Source organism: Bos javanicus, chromosome 19, assembly GCF_032452875.1.
Source record: "Bos javanicus breed banteng chromosome 19, ARS-OSU_banteng_1.0, whole genome shotgun sequence".
NCBI classification, from domain to species: Eukaryota; Metazoa; Chordata; class Mammalia; order Artiodactyla; family Bovidae; genus Bos; species Bos javanicus.
In genome coordinates, this window is record NC_083886.1 from 21,292,658 (window position 1) to 21,315,020 (window position 22,363).

At 55.1% G+C, this 22,363-nt stretch overlaps 1 protein-coding gene across 3 annotated transcripts in view; it reads left to right on the forward strand.

The window, feature by feature from the left end:
• The window catches only part of FOXN1 (forkhead box N1), a 28,022-nt gene extending 9,034 nt beyond the window's left edge, over window positions 1-18,988 (forward strand). For 2 of the 3 annotated variants that reach the window (XM_061390541.1, XM_061390540.1), the window contains exons 2-9: window positions 4,357-4,508; window positions 4,918-5,376; window positions 7,748-7,861; window positions 9,794-9,924; window positions 11,255-11,351; window positions 14,802-15,009; window positions 15,196-15,687; window positions 17,426-18,988. In XM_061390541.1, the coding sequence (XP_061246525.1) occupies window positions 4,386-4,508; window positions 4,918-5,376; window positions 7,748-7,861; window positions 9,794-9,924; window positions 11,255-11,351; window positions 14,802-15,009; window positions 15,196-15,687; window positions 17,426-17,739 (1,938 nt within the window). In that variant the 5' untranslated portion in view covers window positions 4,357-4,385 and the 3' untranslated portion in view covers window positions 17,740-18,988. The remainder of the gene's footprint in view (window positions 1-4,356; window positions 4,509-4,917; window positions 5,377-7,747; window positions 7,862-9,793; window positions 9,925-11,254; window positions 11,352-14,801; window positions 15,010-15,195; window positions 15,688-17,425) is intronic. The other variant, XM_061390542.1, reaches the window with a different exon arrangement.
• The last annotated feature ends 3,375 nt before the right edge of the window (window positions 18,989-22,363 follow it).

The window sequence follows — 22,363 nt, forward strand, 5'->3', positions numbered from 1 at the left end:
CCCTACCGGTGGTATGTCATAAATGTTCTGATTTGGAGAACCACCAGTTCTCCAAAAATAGAAAGGTGGGGGGTGGTTCTGATCTGTAACATTTGCTAATTTCCTTGGATAGATATTCTCACCCCTGCCAATTTGAGGATTTGGGCCACTTTCACCAAAAGTGAATTGTACAATTGGCCCTAACAAGTCCAGAGCAGCTTACTCCAGCACACCACTGCCTGCTACTCTCTGAGGCAAAGCGAGAATGAAACGAGAGAATAGAGACAAAAGTGCTTTGTAAACTGCTGAGTATGTTATAGACGTAGAGTTGTGATTAGGAAAGTCCTTATAGTCAAAGGGACCCCGAGCACAGTCTACCAGCTGAAAGCCCTGGCCTAGCTCCAGCCCCAAAAGCGGGCAGGTTGTTAGTGGAGGAGCCCACACTGAGTGACAAGTCCTGAAGGCTGTCAGGGGTGCTCCTAGGATCCGGGGAAAGGAGAGAGCTCGCTGGACCTCCCGCAATGGTTGCTGATGAGATTTGCAGACATACATCCCACTGTGCCCTCTGAAACTAAAGCAGGTAGGGTAAAGGTTCGTGTTCACTGAAAGATTCCTCCTGAAATCAGAGGCCAACGCCCATCAGAGAGGACTCCTGGGGGATCCAAAGCAAGAGTCACCCCCCTCTCTTCTTACTCTAACCCCTGGGAGTTTCTGTAGCCATTCTCCCTCAGGGGAATGGCTAAAATGACCTTTGAGGCCAGAGGGTCAGGAGGAGGGAAGTTCAGCCTCTGCCAATGCAGGAGGATGATGTCAAGGAGATGGAGGTGAGAGGCAGGAAAGAGGAGTTCCTTCTCCCTTCCTGGTCCTCACTGCCAGAGCTCAAGCTTTAAAATACTCTGTCCCACTGTTAATTATTAATAATAGCTATCATTTATTGAACACATACTATGCATTAAGCTATTTACAAGCAATATTTCATCTAACCCACCAGAGAGGTATGTATTATTAGCTCTAATTTATAGATGAGGAAACTGAAGCCCAAGGAAGGAAGTTGAGCAAGTTGCCTGACCAAAGTCCCATTGTTACTGGGATTCAAACCCAATCCTGACTCTAGAGTTTCCAAGCTAGCTAATCCAACTTTAAGAGCCCCCGTGGCTATTTGAGAAAGGGGTCAGAGGGCAAGGCAGCCTTACCTCCCTCTCTGCAGTGAGTCCTTCGTTGTGCTGGACAGAAGTCCCCACCCTATATACACAAATGATAGCCCCTCTGCCCAGCCCCTAAGGTAAAAGGACCCTTAGAAATAGCAGTCGGTGAAGGATCTCATCTTTCTGGGGGCTGTGTGTCCTTAGGCAACTCACCCTAACCTCTCTGGACCTCCTTTCCTGATTTGTAGAACAGGATTTCAGCTGAGGCAATCAACGGGGTTTGTCATCAAATCAGGAGTCATCATTTACAAAACCTACTCAGGGGAAACCCTTCATTGAGGTTCATCCAGGGACGTCTATACCCTCAGTGCAAATCAAGACACTGGCCTCTGAACTCTGCCTAACCTCCCTGGTTCTTATCCTGTTCCTGGGAGCTTAGAGGAAGTGGGGTAGTGGTTTGGCCAAGCCAGGATATGAAAGTCACGGCTGGGAACTGAAGCCTTCAGGTAAGGCCTCTGACTTACAGGAACTCGGCCTGGGCTACCAATAACACCCCAGGACATTGGGGCTGCTGCCAGGATGAGGGGCAGACAGAGGCTGTAGGGGCCCTTCTGGGAAGGCCAGAACTTCCGCAGGAGGGGTGGCCCACTCTGAGTCTCAGAGAGACCTCTGCAGGTTCACGTCTCAGAGGACCAGAGCCGGGGTCTGAACCCCCGGGGGCCAGGCTAAGGAAAGGCCAGGCAGACAGGGCCTGGCTACAAGGGCAGCTGTCATCTGGGAATAGGGTCATTAGCCAGTCTCCCCAGGCCTGAAGTAGTGAGACCATCAGGGAAACTAGAGTCTGGGGTCAGGAGCCACGGCCACATCTGGCCAGTGAATCCAGATGTGCACGATACCTCCTTGAGCACTTTCTACGTGCCGGGCACCTGGTACACATCATGTCACTTAATCTTCATGACGGCCCTGTGAGGTGGGTCCCCAGGTCCCATGATCACAGGAGCAAAGGGAGAAAGAGAATCACACAGTTTCTCAAAGTCACCAAACCAGGAAAGTGACACAGCTGGGACTCAAATTCAGGTCATCCCCAGTTCAGAGCCTTTGCTTTTTGTGTGTGTGCATGGCAGCACACCGCTTGCAAGATCTTAGTTCCCTGACCAGGGATTGAACCCATGCCCTCAGCAGTGAAAGCGCATAGTCCTCACCACTGAATCGCCTGGGAATTCCCAAAACCTTTGCTCTTCACCACGTGCTATTCTGCCTCCAGAGAGGAGAGCGACCACCGCCCCATGTGTTACAAAGCCTGAGAACTGGGGGGAGGAAGGACCCCAGCCTTCTGTCAGGAGGGAATGGAGAAGGCCTGGGGAAAGCAGGTCTGGCCCGGGGCCAGGCGGGGCAGGCGGGCCCTAGCTGTCCAGGGCTTCCAGGGAGCAGGGGCCAGGCCGGGCGCTCAAGCAGAACCAGAGATGGGCTGCCCTGCCCCTCGGCCCGGGGCCTGCTCCACCGCAGTATCCAGTTACGGCCAGCTCGGCGCTTCCCCAGTCACGCCACATTTAGCTTTGCCGAGTGAGCGGCACCGGGACATAGAGAAGGGGCGGCAGGGACTCTTGAAGGGGCGGGAGAGCCTCCCCCAGGCCCCCGCCTGGACCCCAGCTCCCAGCCCCCTCCACCACCGAGCCTCTGAGGGACTTCAGGCAAATGCCTTCCCTTCCTGGTCACCACCACCTCCTTGTCAAATGAAAGCAGTAAGCTTATTTAGCAAAGATGTACCAACCCCAGGCAGGGCACACAGGGGGCCTCCAAGGCCAACCCTCCCTCCCAGAGCTCTCAGGACAGCAAGGTGGGGGAAATGAAGTTGTCCTGCTCTGCAAGAGGGGTCTTGGGTAAGTGTCAACCTCAGGCTTTTCTTGTTTGGCCCCCTAGCTCAGGCACCCCCACTCTGATCCCCACTAAGCAAAGAAACTAAGGGGAGTATAGACTCCAGAGTTGGCCAGATCTGGGTTCAAAACTTGACTCTCTCAAGGATTGGCTAGGTGACTTGGGCCAGTTATGTAAACCCTCTGAACCTCAGTTTCTTCATCTGGAAAGTGGGATTAATAATGCACCTTCCTCACAGGATTATTCTGACAAATGATGAGGAAGTTCTCCTAATTATTTATATAGTGGCCAGCCCAGAGCAGGCCCTCAGCTCAGGGTAGACTTTCTCAGAGTTTACTCGGGCAAAGAGGAATACATTCAGGAGAAACTGCCCTTTGTAGGTGGTGGAGAAAGAAGGCAGAGAGCTGAGGTTAGTAACAGTAAGAGACGTATCAGTCGTGCTGTTAATAAGGGGAGCTGGCATTTATTGAGCACTTGTTATAGCTAGCCACCGGGCTCAATTCTTCATGTGCATGATTTCATTTAACCCCACATCTGCATGAGGGCGTCTCTCTCTCTCTCCCTGTTTTTGCAGATGACTGATGCTGAAGCTCAGAGCTTTGCTGACACAGGTAGCAAGGCAAGAAAAAGGCTGGCTTTGAGCTGGGTCTTTTTTTCTTATTTAATATTTATTTATTTATGGTTTTACTGGGTCTTAGTTGCAGCACGTGGGATCTTTTGTTACAGAGAGCAGGTTTCTCTCTAGTTGTGCACAGTCTTACTTGCCCCGTGGCATGTGGGATGTCGGACCAGGGATTGAACCCGAGTCCCTTGCATTGGCAGAAGGATTCTTAACCACTGGACCACCAGGGATGTCCCTGAGCTGAGTCCTGTTAACCACTCAGCTATGCTGGACACAGAGTTCTCCTATAACTCTAGAGTGTCTGAGCAGAAAGAGCCCTCACGTGTCACCTAATGCAAGCCCCGAGTTTTCCGAATGGTGAGTCTAAAGCTCAGAAAGGGCAGAGGCCTGCACAGAGTCACAGGTACTTTGGAGTGTGGCAGACACAGGAGAGAACCCTAGAGGCCACACACTCCTCAGTGTCATGCCAGGCTCACGGGGCCACCAGAATCCACGTCCCTGCAGGTTCCCCAGCTTCTCCCTGTGTGTCTTTCCCCGTCTGTCTCTCACACTGTTTATCTGCTTCCTTCTGTTTCTGATGTTTCTCTCAGCTTGTCTGTTTGTCTGTCTCTGCCTGTCTGTCTCTCTCTCTCATCAGACGTCTGGCTGGAGGCAGGGTCCCAGCCCAGGGAGGGGGTGGGAGGGGTGGACTCGGGCTTGGTCAGCCCCGGACGCTGGTCCTCGCTCTCATCACAGCCGGCTTTCTTCGAGGCCAGGACTGGGTGATGGTGTCGCTACTCCCGCCACAGTCTGACGTCACGCTGCCGGGCCCTGCCAGGCTGGAGGGCGAGCCCCAAGGGGACTTCATGCAGGCACCGGGCCTCCCAGGCTCCCCCGCCCCGCAGAACGTAAGTACCTGGCACCTTGGCCTGGGTTGAGGCCAAGACCAGAGGGCTGCACGACAGCAGGTGGGCCATCACCCCCACCCCCCTGGGACCTCCCTGCTTCTGTCTTGTCCTTTCTCCCAGCAAACAAGTACCCAGGGACTCCCAGATCCCGAAGTGTAGAGATCTGGGCCTCTGCTTGTCCCTTGGATCTGGGACTTTCCCAGGGCAGGGCTGTGCATCTGTCCTATTGGGGGTGATCTGAGGTTCGAAGCAGTGCGTCCTCATCAGATCAAGGCTTCCAAGGGCGGGTGAGGTCTCCCTCCTCCACCGGGGGCTCCCCAGAGCTCAGCCACAGACCCTCTACCCTCGCAGAGAGTCGGGTCTGGATCCAGCCTCCGCTCACAGGCTGTCTACCCTCTGTCCACCCCAGAAGCACGCCGGCTTCAGCTGCTCGTCTTTTGTGCCTGATGGCCCTCCGGAGCGGGAGTCCTCACTGCCCCCCCACAGCCCCAGCATCGCGTCACCAGGCCCCGAGCAAGTCCACTGTCCAGCAGGCCCTGGCCCGGGCCCCTTCCGGCTCTCACCCTCAGACAAGTACCCCGGCTTCAGCTTTGAGGAGGGGCCCGCGAGCGGTCCCGGCCGCTTCCTCAAGGGCAGCCACGTGCCTTTCCACCCATACAAGCGACATTTCCACGAGGATGTCTTCCCCGAGGCCCAGACTGCCCTGGCCCTCGATGGACACTCCTTTAAGACCCCGGGGGCACTGGAAGCCTTTGAGGAGATCCCTGCGGATGTGGGGGAGGCTGAGGCCTTCCTGCCTGGCTTCCCTGCCGAGGTCTGGTGCAACGGGCTCCCCTACCCCAGCCAGGAGCACAGCCCCCAAGTCCTGGTGAGTACCAGCACCAGCACGCACCCCATCACCCCTGTGCCAGTTCCCAGCACTCCAGAAAGCCTTCTGAGATCAAACTTTCTGCCATCCCCTTTCCAGACCTTTCTACTCAGGGTCAGTGTACACCTGCAGGCTCAGAGAGTTGGGGTCTTTCAGCTTCATCCAGAGCCTCCAGGTCAGCTGAGGGAGGGGGTGCTGACCTGGCCCGGTGTCGAAGGGGTCGGGTCAGGGAGTCTGGTCAGACCCCGGGATGCTGGAAGCTCCCCAGAGACTCCTGAGTCAGGATTCTTATATGCAGCTTGTCTCTGTTTGAATGTCAAGAATCCCCAGCCAGACCTTCACACCCATATGTAAATACGAGAAGAAAAACATTCCAGAGGCCTGGAGAAAGGGCTTAGGGAGGAGTCACAGAGCACCACGTTGTCCATTGCAGCAGCAGCACGCAGAGTTGGGAGAGGACTTAAGACTTCTCAAAGGACACTTACAGGCCCCATTCTTTACCTAGAATGAGGCCTGGGTGTATTCATAGAAATACCTTGAAAGCATCTTAGAAGATCAATATGTCCTTTCATAGCCATACCCATAAACTCTGTGACCTTGGGCAAGTCACTTAACCTCTCTGAGCCTCATCAGAAAAGTATACTTACCAGCACCTACCCCATAGGCGTATTGCCTTGGGAAGAGGAAAACCCACTCCCATTTGGGGCTGCGCCTACTCCAGATACAAGAATACTGGAGTGGGTTGCCATTTCCTGTTCCAGGGGATCTTCCCAACCCAGGGATCAAACATGCATCTCCTGCAAGTCTCCTGCACTGCAGGCAGATTCTTTACCGCTGAGCCACCCAGGAAGCCCCATCCCATCAGTTACTGCCCCGTAAATGTCCACTCAGTGCCAGCCTCTGGTCACTGTGCCAGATGCGTCCTTTCAAGTACCCTGTTTAATCCTTATGACAAACCCTCTAAAGATTTCCCACTATCTCCATTTTGCAGAAGAAGAAACTGAGGTCCCATAGAGATCAAGGAGAAGAACTTGGGCCCAAAGACCCACAGCAGGATAGTTGACTCGCTGAGTGACCTTGGGCACATCCCTTCCCTTCTATGGGCTCAGCCCCATCATTGGCCAAATGATAGGGTTGGACATAGTATTCATGGCCCTTCTAGGCCTGAGATTCTACGATTATGGATATCTCTGCATCAGCCACCCCAGGGCACACCCAGGAAAGAGCTTACAGCTGATTTGACCCTCTGGGCCCAGATGCTGGCTCCCCAGGCCCCTGGTAATCCCAAGAAGAATGGTCCACCTGCTCTTGGCCTGGTTTAGCTTCCAGTCCCTAGCGGTGCTCTCTGTCTGGGTACCTCCTCAGGGTAGAGCTCTAGGCACATCCCTGGGGGTCCACATGGGGCTCACAACCTGTGGGAAGCCAGGATCTGGCCCCCCCCACCACCAGCAGCTGCAGACTCCCTCTGCCAGAGTGGGAAAGGGTACAGGGCTCCGGCAGACTAGCAACTGGGTAGACTCCTCAGGGGCTTTCCAGGAGGTACGAGCAGTAAAGAAACCGCCTGCCAATGAAGGAGACCTAAGAGGCACCGGTTCAATCCCTGGGTTGGGAAGATCCCCTGGAGGAGGGCATGGCAACCCACTCCAGTATTCTTGCCTGGAGAATCCCATGGAGAGAGGAGCCTGGTGGGCTATGGTCCACAGGGCTGCAAAGAGTCAGACACGACTGAAGCAACTTAGCACACAGCACAGACTCCTCAGAACAGAGAGCAGAGGCTCTGAGTTGGGGGTGCCCAGAGCAGAGGGGACTCACTAGCCCCCTCCAGAGAACCTGCTAGATCTACCATGGGCTTTGCAGAATAGGGAAGTAGTAGGGCCTTGGGGGCCCCAGCTAGACCAACCCATCTGGCCACTTCCTGTGCTCCCTCCCCATGGCTCTGCAATGGGAATTCCAGAGCAGTGGTCCTTTGCGGATCTTCTCTGAGGTGCTGGTGGTCCTGAACCAGGAAGCAGGTCCCGAGCCAGGCTTGGTGAGTGGGGTCAGCCCGCGCATCCTTGTGCCATTCCAGGGTCCTACCCCAGCTTCAGTGTGACTGACGACAAGTCTCCCCCACTTCCCTGGACAGCCCAGCCCCAGCCTCTCACTTGCAGGGAAGTGGGGGGTAGGGAGCACAGTCAGCTCCAGCTCCACCACTAAGCTGCCTAGTTTCCTCGGGGAAAATCCTTGTCCTCCTCTGTTCTCAAGTATTTGTTCTCCAGGAATAAGCTTTGCTAGAGGCAAAGGTGGAATTGCTTTTGCATAAGGTTCAAGGTGGATGATAGGAAGGAAGAAAGACAAGGTCCAGCCTGGTCATCTGTTTCTTTCCTTCCAGCAGGGGTCAGAAGTCAAGGTCAAGCCCCCAGCTCTGGAGAGTGGTCCGGGGATGTACTGTTACCAGCCCCCCTTGCAGCACATGTACTGTCCTACCCAGCCCCCCTTCCACCAGGTGGGTCTGGGGCAGGTGGGCAATTTCCCCCAGGGTCTCAGGATATTATGTTCATGTGTGATGTGTGGGTGTATATGTGAGTGTATGCGTGCACACCTGGATGGGCAGGTAGGGGCAGCAGGGCCCTGAAGCTCAGGCTGGGCCACCCAGGGTGGGGAACAGGGGTTCACAGGAAGGGAAGCAATTGCCCTTCTCACAGAGTGGGCGGGGCTTGTCTGAGACCCAGGCAGTGCCTGAGAGGTCTGGCAAAGAGGGTGGGGCTGAGACTGGGGCAGGGCCAGGTGGAACCAAAAAACGGAAAGAGGAGAAGAAGACAAGGACTGAGCAAAGAGAAAAGGAGTTTAAGTGGGGTGACACACGAGGCTGAACCCGCAGGAAACAATGGGCTCCTGCCTGGGTCAGCCACCGTCTTGGTATGTGGCCTTGGCCTCAAACTTCCCTTTAGCCTAGACAGGGTGGGACCAGGAGTGAAGCTAGGGGACCTTCCCTGTTGGAGGCTCCCAGTCCCCATCATCTTTGGCCCTATCCCCCCTCCCCACGATCTCCTAGAGAAGGGAATGGCAACCCACTCCAGTATTCTTGCCTGGAGAATCCCATGGACAAAGGAGCCTGGCGGGCTACAGTCCATGGGGTCGCAAAGAGTCGGACACGACTGAGAGACTAACACTCTTTTCACTCCCCACCCCACTGCTCAGCCTTATCTCCTCCCTGATTCACAGGATGCCAAGTAATTGCCCCACACTGGCAGGGGATGGAGGTTTTTAAAAAGAGAAAGAAAAGTGCCCCAGAGCAGCCAGGCAGCTCCCAGGAGTCACCGGGCAAGACAGAGCAAGTGGCTGCCCAGCGCCCAGCTCCATCCACCTGCAGCCTGGCACTGGGACAGGCCCTGCCTGTGGAGCAGGTTCTACTCCCAGCTCTTTGGCATTGGCCCTGATGTTGGCCAAGCGAGGGAGACAGGCACGTGGGCGGGAGGGTGGTCAGACTGCTTGCTTTGTGGGGAGAAAGAAAGAGAGGGAGGGAAGCAGAGGGAACACAGAATCATCCCCACTCTGTGAGGAGCCTGGCTGGAGTGGCCGGGCCATCCTGAGGCTCACAGTCTGACCCAGGATAGGGGCATCCCTGAGGCACCCTGGCCCAACAGGAACCGAGCCACAGCGGGGCTCAGGGGCTACCAGACCCTAGACGGCCTCGCTGTGTCCAGCTCTGTCCTGATACCCTCTGTTTTCTGCACCCCCTCCCCGAACAAGATGGCCTCACCCAGGGCTTTATGGAGCCTGCAGAGAGGGTGACTCAGTCACTAAGTGTCTCTCGGGTGACCTGGAAAGAGCACCTCAGCCTGGAGCAGATGGGGGAGTCAGAGTCTCCTACCCCCCTCTCATCCCCATAAAACACCATCCCTGGCAGCCACTCCCTTTGCTGTAAAAACCACCTCCTACCCTCACCGGCCCACCACCATGACCAGGCCTTTCAAAGAGCCACTGAAACTCGTAAAAGGGGCCAGTGCCCAGCAAACACCCAGGCCGGACACCCCACTTCCGGCCCAAGCACTCCAGGAGATGCCAGGGAGCACCTGCCCAAAAGGGTACAGGGGCCCGAGCTACCCCTCACACTCTCTAGTTCAGCTCCTGTCCTATCACCATGGCAACCAGGGTACCTAGAGGGCTGAGAGGAAGATGCTGAAGGAGGCTTTGAGACCTCTGAGACCCTGACTTCTGGAATGTGGATCTCCTCAGAGGCCCTCCCAGGACAGCCACATCCTTGGCCAGCCTCAGATAGCTCTGCCTTCGGGGCCCATGACCATGGATGGTGGAACGCTTGAGAGAAGAATCTAGTTTCAATTCCTTCTCTGGATGTATGAGTGGGGGAAGGGGGCTCCCTTCCTTGGGAAGACTGGTTACCATGGCAACCACTCTGCCCCTTTGACCTCTACAGTACTCACCAGGTGGCAGCAGCTACCCTGTACCCTACCTGGGCTCCTCACACTATCCCTACCAGCGGATCGCACCCCAGGCCAGCACCGATGGGCACCAGCCCCTCTTCCCAAAACCCATTTACTCCTACAGGTATGTTTCTCAGCATTCTGGGGTAGAAGGAAGAGGGGTGAGAAGTCCCTGGGGAAACTGAGACATGGAATCCTTGAGGTATTAGGGTAATGGTAGGGGGGTGGAAGTCATACCTGGTAGACTTCCAAAGGATGCTAGAGAGAAGAATCCAGCCTGGGGGCAGGGGGCTTGACCAGCTCCCCTCCGAGCTCTCGTCCAACTCTGGGGAGCCATGTCTGTGGCTCAGCTCAGAACATGCTGGTGCCCTGGGGTGAGCCCACTAGGTTCTAGCCTCCTGGGGCCCTGGGACTGAGAGTTTAGGGGGGGACGCTTCTCCCTTTCCCCTCCTGCAGACTCAGAGAGAAGCCTCACCCCAAAGCGCCACCAGAAGTAAACAAGGGATGAGGTCTGCAGAGGTGGTTCAGTTACTCAGCATCTACCAGATCTAGTGCAGCTGCTCTGGGGCTGGGGTTGTAGGTGCCAGGCCAGCAGCACCCTGCCCATCTGGGATCCCTTCCATCTGAACTTCCATTCATCCAACCAACACTGATACTCAACCTCCTGTGTGCCAGGCCTCATGTGGGGTCAAGTCATCAGCCAGGGTGAGCTCAGGAAATGGAAAAGGTACTTACACATCATCCAGGAGCACAGAGAAGGGGTTTGTGGAAGGCAGGATGGTGCACAGAAAAGAGCACATGTAATCTTTGGAGTCCAGTAGAACTGGGTTCAAGTCCAGGCTCCGAATTTACTAGCTGTGAAACCTCAGGCAAGTGACTTAATCTTTCTAAGCCTCTGTTTATTCATCTTAAAAAAAAAAAAAAAAAAAAACAACCAAAAAACTGCAGTATTCAGGCCTTTGGATGGATTGAGAGAATATGCTTGGCACATTGTAGGGGCTCAAATAACCTGAGTTCCCTGCCTTACTATCCAATATTCCAGCAATTGGCTGAGGGCTGATTGGTAATGACAGCGTCCATTTAATGAGAGCCTTCTATATGCTAGGCAGCATCCTTAATCTTCACGACTCTGAGGTAGCTATTACTTTCTTCTTTTCAAAGCTGAGGAAACTGAGGCTCAGAGAGGTTAAGGCACTCACCCAAGGTCACACAGCTAGTGAGTGACTAAAGCCAAGAGTGTAACCCAGCTCTCTTAGATACCACAAGACCCTCGAATATCAGTAATTCCTAACTTCAGTGGATACTTTCTCATCCTTTCTCCTCTTGACCGCCTCTCACCCATGAATTCTGCAGCAGGCTCTTCTTTCTTGACTGTTCCAGCCAGGGTAGGAGGGTGGGGGAAGACTCCAGGCCCGATCAGAGGTTCCAACTCTCAGAGCTTTCTCTGCCTTCAGCATCCTCATCTTCATGGCCCTTAAGAACAGTAAAACTGGGAGCCTTCCTGTCAGCGAGATCTACAATTTTATGACGGAGCACTTTCCTTACTTCAAGGTGAGCCCCAAATCCACCCCCACCCCACCACCCCCAAGTCCTGGGGCAAGCCAGACCTCTCTAGAACCAGAAGATAACATTGGGAGGTGGGAGATGAGTTTGAATGAAAGCCAGGAGAGGGTGTGCCCTCCCACCACACGCTTCCCTTTGCCCTTCAGAAGGACAGTTCTGTGTGGGCAACAGAGAGCTCAAGCCATTCACCAGAGGTCACACAGCAGGCTGGAGTCAGACCTCATGCTGGTGGAAGGTGGACATGGCAACCTGATAGGCTTCAAGGCGCATCCACCTACCCCAAACGGGGAGACAGAGCTTGGGAAGAAATGAGAGGCTGTTCCCACCGCTGCCCCCAGGATGCTGTGGGACTGAGGAATTTGGGCGGGAGCTGGCCAGCCAATGTGACCCAGGATGCTGGGGCTGCAGAACTCATTGCCTTCCTGGGAGAGATTAGGATCTGCCTCTGTGGGCGGCAGGCTCAGCTGCAGCTCTGCCAGAAAGTGGGGTGTGGGCTTCACAGTCTTAGAGTGTCCTAGGGAGCTGGCTGTTTCACCTGACCGTCCCACGGACAGGATCTAGTCTCTTTCAACCATAGAAGGGGCTTCTGGGGCTCCACCAGACTCTCTCCCTAGAGGCAAGACAAACACCCTTCTCTCTCCATTTGCTCAAGGCCAAACAGCAGGTGGGATCACTTGCTGCTGGCTCAGGCTTTCTGGCTTCCCACTTCCGTTGTCTGCAGGCTCCCCAGGCCCTCCAACAAAAACCCCTCCTTCTGGGGTGGGTGCAGGGGAAGTCAGAACTTGTGTATAAGGAGTACCTTCTCCAAGGCGTACAGCCTGATGGATACAGTCTCACTTGCTGCCCGGGCAAAGGGCAGGAGCTGAGACCCAGGTAATCCAGAACTCAGCTCCACCCACCAGTGGGTGATTTCTGACCCCACCATCTTCCCAATTTTGCTGTCTGGAGATAATTTGAGGTTGATATTCAAACAAGGGGCTTTCCTGATGGTTCAGCGGTATAGAATCCACCTGCCAGTGCAGGAGATGCAGGTTTGATTCCTGGCTCGAGAAGATTCCTTGGAGGAGGGTATGGCAACCCACTTCAGTATTCTTGCCTGAGAAATCTCATGGACAGAGGAGCCTGACCAGGCTACAGTCCTGGGGTCGCAAAGAGTGGGACACAACTTAGCAACTGAACAAGAATTCCAGCAAGTTCGTACTTGCTGAGCTGCCACCGAATGACGAAATGGGCAAGATGGCCAGAGTTCTGGCCAAGAACAAAAAAGCATGGTCATCCATCAGAGCTTCTGGACGGGAGAGGAGCAAGGAGAGATGGCACTGGGATTCAAGCAGCATCAAAGCCGGTATCCAGGGCTCGCCCTCTAGATCCCAGCATGTCAGGGGGCCAAAGTCTCATTGACCTGTAAAGCGTTTAGAGTGTCCCCTAAGGCTTCAAGGAGTCAGGCCAGAGAGAGGGAAGTGGGGGAGGGCCCTGCCCCATTCCTCTCAGCTTTTCCTCCCTGCCAACTCCCAGCCTGGCCCCCAGCCCCTCCCTACATCTCATCTTCCTGGCTTAATTATTTTTCCTGGGAGCCGTGTAATCCCTGTTTTATGGGGCTGAGGAGTGAAGAGGTCTAACTGCTTTTTTTTTTTTTTTTTGGTTCCAGTTGTTGTTCTTAGCCAGTTGCATCACTCCCTCCCTCCCAAGTTTACATTTGACTTCAGAGAGAAACCATCTGTGAGGATGGGACGGGCCCCAAGTGGTAAAGATAATCCGGTGGGGTGACCTGGGCAGGGCCCTTAGTTAGGGAACAGAGTTGGAGTCTGGCTCTGACCCTGCCTCCTTATGTGATCTCAGCCTGGACCCTTTCTTCTCTGGACCTCAGTTTCCCCGTCTGTAAAATGGTCAGATTGGACCAGTTGGCACACAGGTTCCTTCCAGCTCTGATAAATCCCCTCCACCCACCTAAGGAAAAAGTTCAAAGATCCTCTCCCCACCTCTAGCTCTCATTCCCCAGTTGAAGGTCATTTTTCTGGGCTAGGACAGAGTGGACCCTGGGGTGGGCAGCACTCACGCCCAAGGCAGCTGAGATGGGCGTCCTGAAGCCCTGTGAGTCAGGGATGTGGGATGGGGCAAGTTCCAGCCACTGGACATAATTGTTAGTGCTGACCATCCCTCTTCCAAACAGGAAGTGGCTGGGGTGGGGGCTGCTCTGGCATCCCAAAGTCACAGATTTATGGGGCTGTAAAAGGGCCCGGTGCCCATTAACTCTGCCCACCGGGCCACACAGTCTTGACTCCTCATAGGGACTGCTGTGGGAGTTGAAGGTGAATCCCTAGCTGGCTGGTCTGGTGGCTTAAGAGTCTTCTCTCATGACCCTGGGAGCCTTGGGGGTCATCTCAACCAGCCCCCTGACCCAGGCCAGTGGCCCCTAAGAAAGGCTTCAGCCGCTCCTGCCAACCACTTGCAGCGATGCTGGCAGGGGCCCTGTTCTGCTGGACATGATTCAGCCTGGCTGCTCCCTGGGGCAAGTGAGCTGGGGAGGAGGGAGTGGCCGCCCCTCATTAGGCAGAAACGGTGAGCTGGAAGGGAGAGGGGCCGGGAGGTGAGGGTGCAGAAGGACCTCACCAGGCAGAGTGGATGCTCTGCCCACAGTCACCCCTGCTGGGCCCAGGACTGTCACAGAGCCTGGAACAGAGCTCTGGGCTGGGGGTGCGGGGAGTGGGGGAGGGTGCCCAGTGGCACCCCCGCCACCGCCTCTCACCCAACTGAGTCAGCCTAATGGTTTTTACAACCCTCCCTGGGCACAATTACTGCACTGGTGGCATGACCAGGCCTCCTAATGGGTGTTTATTCTGTTGGCACGAGCATCCCCCGCCTGAGGGCTGGCCTCCCCACCAGGGCACGCCCCCTGGGCACACGCATGTGAACACCCACACACACATACAATCATGGATACCCACACACACCCCTAGAGAGACTTTCTCACACACACACACATCCTTAGCAGCACACACATGTCCTCACACTCAAAGGAATTCATGGACCCACACCCCAGAGTCAGGCTCACAGCAGGGAGACACAGCCCCAGAGAGTTCAGCATGGCAAGGCCCTCTCCACACAGGGGTCCAAGCACAGGCCTGGAGACCCAGCAGGGAGTGGTCCAACCCCAGGTCGGGGAGGGGCAGCACCTCCTCCTTAGCACCCACCAGCCCCTCCTGTATGAATCACCTCGACAGTCCTCTGAAGGGCATGGGATAGGATGGAGGTAGATTTTAGGTGCTAATAACTGTGACTGAGGTTCTTGCCCATCCCTGCCCCACTACTGATGGGACTGAGTGTGGGCTGGTCGCTGAAGAGCTCAGCAAGCCCCAGAGTGGGTGGCAGTTGTGTGCCCAGACGGCCAGGGCTTTTTCTGAACCCGGCCTGAATTCGTGTCTTGCTCTGCTTCGGCAGACGGCGCCTGATGGCTGGAAGAATTCTGTCCGCCACAACCTGTCTCTTAACAAGTGCTTCGAGAAGGTAGAGAACAAATCGGGAAGTTCCTCTCGCAAGGGCTGCCTGTGGGCCCTGAATCCAGCCAAGATCGACAAGATGCAGGAGGAGCTGCAGAAGTGGAAGAGGAAAGACCCCATCGCCGTGCGCAAGAGCATGGCCAAGCCAGGTGAGGCTGCCGGCCGGCGTGGTGGACCCGGGGTACCCAGAGCCAAGAAATTAAGAGTGGGGGTGGTGAGAACAGCTGGGCGACGGAAAGCTGATGAATAAGGAAAGGGCCTGAATGTGTTTCCAAGGCTGGGAGTGACTGTGGGGGAAAGGAGGTCTCACAGTGTCCTCTCTTGGGCCTTTTCAGAGGAGCTGGACAGCCTCATTGGAGACAAGAGGGAGAAGCTGGGCTCCCCACTGCTCGGCTGCCCACCCCCTGGGCTGGCAGGCTCTGGCCCCATCCAGCCCCTGGCACCTCCAGCTGGGCTCTCCCAGCCACTGCACTCAATCCACCCGGCTCCGGGCCCCATTCCTGGCAAGAATCCCCTGCAGGACCTACTTGGGGGGCACGCACCCTCCTGCTATGGGCAGACATACTCGCACCTCTCGCCGGGCCTGACCCCTCCTGGACCTCCGCAGCCGTTGTTTCCACAGCCAGATGGGCATCTAGAGCTGCGGGCCCAGCCAGGCACCCCCCAGGACTCGCCTCTGCCTGCCCACACTCCACCTAGCCACAGTGCCAAGCTGCTGGCTGAACCTTCCCCAGCCAGGACCATGCACGACACCCTGCTGCCAGATGGAGACCTTGGCACTGACCTGGATGCCATCAACCCCTCTCTCACCGACTTTGACTTCCAGGGTGAGCTGGGGATGGGAGCGGGGAGGTGGGACAGGCCTTCAGAGGAGCAGCTGGTGGCATGGCCCGGCCTGTCTCAGTCTCCAGGTTGCAGCTAACTGCCCAGTTTCTGGAGCAGAGAAAGCCCAGAGCTGGGAAATGGGTGGTGGTGGTGGTGAAGGGTCAAAGAGGAATATTCTTGCCCCTTGAACTGGTTCCAACTGACCTATCACCAAACCACTCTCAGCTCTGGGCTGAAAGTGCCCGGGAGAGCCTGGGTCTTGGGAAGCTACTGTTAGAGACAGGCAACTTGAGCCACATCCCCCTCCAGAAGTGGGGAGCTGGGCTCAACAGCCTCAGAAGAAGATATAGACCAGGGGTGCGTGCCCCCCAAGTAGCTTCAGAAGAATATACAGGCTGGAAAGGGGCCGATGGTCTATTCCATAGTTGATTGTAAGCAACTGAGACTCTGAACATTTCCAGAAGTGACTATATTTTTGGAGTTCATCACCTAATGCAGAAGAAGGAGAGAGATCTGCCCCGAAAAGAAGGGGAGGCCGAGGAGCTAGGCAGGTCCCAGGAAGAGATTCTGTCTCTTCCATTCCGTCTCGCCTGCTTCGTCTCTGCCTGTGACCAATCCCACCCATTCCCATCTAACCTCCAGTGCACCCCCCCGGCCCTGGTACTGGCCACAGGAGCTCTGAAGGAGGGTGCTGACCCAGGCCTCAGGCCCTCTGTGTGCACTGGGGTAGGGGACATCCACAAGCAGGTGGGGCAGCTGACCCTCAGAGATCTCCCAGTCTGATGAGGAGAGAGCCGGGTCTTGGGAAGCTACCCTTAGAGAAAGGCAACTAGAGCTGCAGCCCCTTCCAGAAGTGGGGAGCCGGGCTCCACAGACTCAGAAGAATCTATAGATATGTGGGCTACCATAGACATTTACCTGAGCCCTACTGTCTGGCATCTTGTGAGGCACTTTACATGTGCTCTCTCACGTGGGCCTATAGGCTAGGAGGGATTATTCAACCCATTTCACAGATGCGCACCATGGTTAAGTAACTTATTCAAGGTCACGGAGCTAGAAAGAAGGAGAGTTAGGATTGGAAGCCAGGCAGCCAGTCTTGGGTTTAGTTCAGCCCCCTTCCTCTACACCCTGCAGCCCTGATCCCCAGGGAAGGAGCCCCAGGCCCTGGCCAGCCACAACGCAGGTCACACGACATACAGAGAGGGATTGGGTGAGGCACAGTTTGCATCCCAGAGTCAGTGCTTCCAATGGGGAGTCCTTCCTGACAGGGCTTTGCTCCTGTTCCTTGGGCCCTGCAATGGAGAAGCCCAACCAGCTCACTGGATGCTGCGGTGCATTACTGGAAGATCCTTGGTCTGGGCTGCACATTCACCTTCCTTGGGAACCTGGACAAGAGCCAGGGTGAAGAGTTCCTAGGGCTCCCTACCCAGGGTAACCCCAGAATGTACAGCATCTGCATCAACCCTTCCAACAGGCAGCTCTTAAATCCTTGACCACTCCCCCACCCCCAAAAAAAGAGCCACAGAGATCATCTGGGCTATGGCTTTCAAAATGTCCTACATGGGAGGAAGATGCAGAGAGGTTTAGCAACTGCCTGGGGTCACAGAGCTAGTGCCAAAGGTCTGCTCTCCAATCAGTGTCACCCCAGTCCTGCTCTCTTTAGCGTGTGAGAGTGTGGGGTGAGAGGCAGACAGGGCTCGTTGGTGCCTCCCAGTGACGCCTGTTTTCTCCCCCAAATAGGAAACCTGTGGGAACAGCTGAAGGATGACAGCTTGGCCCTTGACCCCTTGGTACTGGTGACCTCATCGCCGACATCGTCTTCGGTGCCACCAGCTCCCCCTCCCTGCTATCCCCCTGGGCCCTGTCTGGCCGAGACTGGCAGTGGGACAGGCGACTTGGCACCCCCAGGCAACGGGGCCTCCGGGGCACTGGGTGACCTGCATCTCACCACCCTCTACTCTGCCTTCATGGAGCTGGAGCCCACACCCCCCGCGGCCCCTACTGGCCCCTCTGTGTACCTCAGCCCCAGCTCCAAGCCCATGGCCCTGGCCTGAGCTATGCCCCACAGCAGCTCCAGCCTTTGCTTGGCCCGGAAGTCCCAGCCGGCCGCCCATATCGGGCTCACCTTAAAGGTCAAGGAAGGAAACACACTCCCTGTCCCCTATGTCATGAAGCCAACTTGGTTATTAGCTGGCAACTGGGGGTGGAGAAGTCACCACCCAGGATACTGCCCCTCGCACATTTCCACCGCCTGGTACACCAGCTCCTGGCCCAGGGACCCCGGAGAGCAAGTGTCTGGGGAAGAAGAAAATGCACTCTCCATGGCTCACACTCATCCACACTTAGGCTCTCGCGTACATGTGCACAGGCACACACACACATACACACACAGTTATGCAGACATACACCCACTCACATACCTTATATCCAGAGGAATCAGAACTATATCACAGACTTCACTGGGGGGCAGCTGAGAGCTGAAGGGTTTGGTTATCAAAAGCTCAGGGCCCCCAGCCAGGTCCAAGACCACCCTGGAACCCTCTTCTGACGTCCACATTCTCTGCAGGCCTGCCCCCCTCCAGGAGTGATCTTTCCCAGAAGCCCCCTGTATTTATTCTCCCATCTTCATCCCAGCAGCCCATCGAGAAGGAGGAGATATGGAACCTCTCCCAAAGTTGTCTGTGGGCCCCCAAGGGGGTGCTGATATTCACAGCACCCACCCTGCCAGGCTCTCAACCTGTCCTCAACTTAAGCTCTATCTGGCTTCCCCTGGGGGAAGACACACAGGAGGGCAAAGTCCGCTCCAGGACCAAACTGAGCCCACTTCCGACACAAAGTGTTTGGAAAAACCCTTGCCCTCGGAAACTTGAAAGTGTCCTTTTGCCCCAGCCCTGGGTGCCGGAAAGGCCCCTGCAGGTCACTACAGTCACCCCTGAGAGCTTCATGTAGCTTAGGTCCCAGCTTATGAATACTCCTGTTTCAGACAGCCTGGGCAGTTAGGGAGGGAACTCTGCTTCAGGCTGGTGGGGGAGCACCCATGCCCGCTCTCTTTGACCACTTGGCAGGTCCAGGATGCCCCTGGAGCAAGGGGGTGCCCACCGTGTCCTACCTGAGAGCCCGACCCACACCAAGTAGGCTAAAGTGGGAGCTTCAGCCTGCCCGGGGCCTGAGGGTGACAAGAACACCCCCTCCCCCCGAGGTTGGGCCCAGGCTCAGATGAGACACAAGCAGAACCCTTGATGGCCTGCCACTGTTCCCTGTCCTGGAACAATAAAGCAAATGCCTTGTGGTCTCAGCTACCAAGACTTCGTTTCTGGACCTCCCCTCCCTGGAGCAAAAAGGTAGATTCCCTGGGCCTGTGATCTTACCCCAACCCTCACCCAGACCTAGGAAGTTTCAATTTGAAGAATGAGGCATCTCAGAGGGCTTCTGAACAGCAAGGAAAGGATAAGGGGATGAGGTGGGGCGGAGGGGCGGGGCCCGGGGAGCATCTCTTCCCAGGAAAACTTCCTGAAGGATTGGAAGCAGTGGCTGCCCTGTCCAGAAGCAGGGAGGGAAGGAGGGAGTAGGTACCCTTCCCCACATCCCTTCCTCCTGAGATCTGTCCCTTCCTCAGCCTCCATCTCCTCACACTAAGAAGGGGTCACTTCCCTATCCAGACTGTGCCTTTCTGCCCTCATCTTTCCCTCTCTGGGCTCTGGTTTCCACAGGTGGCATGAACGAAACGTAGCCTGGCGCTGTGTGCCCTGCTGGCCCTGGAGGGTGGTCTCTGGAGGGTCAGGGCCCCACTCAGTCCCACCACCAGGCAGGCTGCTGTCACCAAACAGCTGCCTGGGAGGCAGCCCCACATTCGGCCTGAATGGGGATAGGGCAAATGTGGGAGCCAAAAGCTTATCCATGGACCTTGGACCTCGATCTCAGAGCAGCCATGGGTGGGCCTTCTGCTTAGAAAGTTTTCCCAAGGGCCAGGGCCTGGGGGCCAGCCAATGCCACCTACCTCGGCCAGAGGACATTATTGCAGAGGATCCCATAATAGAATCCTACCCTCCATCAGCACGCTCCCTCCCGAGGCTCTAACGCTGGGGCCAGAGCTAGAGGGCTGCAGGGGTGGGGTGGGGTGAAGGCATGGCCAGCCAGTGTGCCCAAGAGAAAGAACCCCCACCTCCACCCCGACCCAGCCCAGCCCTGTGCAATACGAAGGGTGAAGCCTCTCTATCAAGCCCCCAGCTCTGGGCAACCCCAGGCTTGTGTCTTGATACCCAAGCCCCCAAGAGCAGGGTAAGTGTTCCATGGGAGAACTTTACTGGGACCTACTTCCTTGCTTTAGAACCTCGGACCCTGGGGGCTCAGATGACCTCCTCTACACCTCCAGCCTAGGCAGCTGGAGGCCGTCAGTCCAACCTCAATCCTATGGGCCCATTCAGCACACATGTAAGTGAGCTTGCCCCTGTGCAAGTAAGACAGGGGGCAAGCAGATAAGCCTTGGGGCCTCATGTTTGTTTGTTTGTAGCCAGACTGGCCCTTGGACTAAAAACTGGGCGGAAAAACAAAACAAACCAAGAAACAGCTGAGTGGCTGCGGCTCTCTGAACTGAGCCCCACACTTCTGCTCATATGCTGCCCCCTGCTGGCCGCTCATCATGTGTTCGCCCACCGTTCAGAGGAATTGTTTGAATGGATCCCCAGGGTCTGAAAGTTCTCTATTTGTGGAAAATTAACCCTTTTAACTTCTCAGGTTTAGGGGCTGTAAACCTGAGAGTTCTAAAACCAGTTAGAATTAATGAGTCCATGAACTTGGATAAATAAATTTCACCTTCATTTTCACTTATCTCTACCTTGAATTTAGCATTTCCCTCGATTAAGAATGTCGGCAACAAATCACAATAACTTTTCACAGAATTTGTGACTTTGTCATTAGGTAGAGAAATCACATAAGAAATCACAGATGTTTTCATAATATAATACAGGCATCGCAGAATATATCTATATATCGATGTATAGTTTTTAACACGTAAAATATATAGGATTACAACATACTATTGTACATAAAAGCTTAAGATCCACAGGCTTCAGTAGAGACAACAAATGGGTCCATGACACACAAAAAAGTAAAGCCCCCTTTAGGACTTCCCTGGTGGTCCAGTGGTTAGGACTCCACGCTTCTAGTGCAGGGGGCACTGGTTCAATTCCTGGTCTAGAACTAAAATTCCACAAGCTGCGTGGTGTGTCCCCAACCCCCAGAAAAGTAAAGCACCCTTACTTTAGTTGCCAGGTGGTGGGAAAATGGAGGGTGGCTCCCAGGGGAGGGGCCAGGCTAGGGAGGAAGGCACTGGGGGCTGGGGACAGCAATTCTTCACTGACTGGAAGGGAAGCATCTCAATAATTTACAGTGGGTTTGGTAGTTCCTACGGGCACCCCTAGCTCCAGCCCAAATTGGCATGAGTGGTGGGTCCCCCTGCAGTATCTGGGCTTTCCTGCCCAACCCAATGGTAGGGTCCTCATGACACCCCTAAGGAGTCAAAGCAAAAAATAACTGGCTGACTTCAAAGAGAATGTGAGGCACAACTCTTGCAAGGTTCAGCTCAGCCTTCAAGGACAGCTCATCAGCACCAGGACCAGAACAAGCCCCACCCGACCGTTTCTTCCTCTTTCTATAGCCCAGGGATTCTCTTGGTTCCCAGGAAAAGTGCCAGGAACCAAATGTACCCAGGTGCACCATTAGCAGCAGGACTAGTGCCAGAGGCATGAAGACTTAAAAGGAGGCAGGGGTCCAAGGCTTCTCCCAGCCAGGCCTCTGCCAGGCCTCACCAGAGGAAAGCCTCTTTGATACATGCTCCAGGGATGAGGACCTCAAAACAGGGACCGCCCTACCTGTCTGAAGGTGGAAGTAGAGCAGGACCAATCCAGAACATCCGCCCGATTCGATTTAGCACGCTCCCTGCACTCTCATGACCCTCCATTGTGAGGGGTGGAGTGCTCGTATTGAGTGTGTCATTCATTGGAGACCATTTGGCATTCCTGCCCCCAGGCCACTTAACACCAGGAGAGCCCGGTAACCACCTCATAATCCAGTCAGCATCATAAATGCTTGAAAACTCAGGACAACTTAGACAGGAAGATATGCGCAGAGAGCACTGAAACAAAGGGAACAGCATAAAGCAAGTGTTTGGAGGCCCGATTTATCAGTTGCTTTCAGGAAAGTAAATATTTACAATGTGAAAGACGTGTGGAGCCTTGCAATCCAGGTGTTGGCAATTCTCCTGAAGATGATGGTGGGCCACTGAGGAGATTAAGCAGGAATGACCTGGTCAGATTATTTGTGACAGCTGAGTGAAGGGTGGATTGGAATGAAGCTAATAACCAATATATATTGAATGCTAGGCCCAAGCCTGAATGCCTTACATGTGTTAGACTGTCCACAATCAACTCTGAGGATTAACGCCCATTTTTCAGAAAATGCTGGCGCGCGGAGGTTAACTTGCCCTGCCAACATTGCACAGCTATTAAGTAGTCATGTCAGGATGCTCCCCAGTACTTCCATACGAGAGGCAGAGGGGTGCTGAGGAGGATATTGTAGGCATTAGAGTGAGAGGTAAAGAACTGCAGAGAAGCAGATGAAGTTGAAACTTTTAAGAGGCGAAATCTCCAGTGATTGGATGGAGCTAGAGACGGGAGTTGA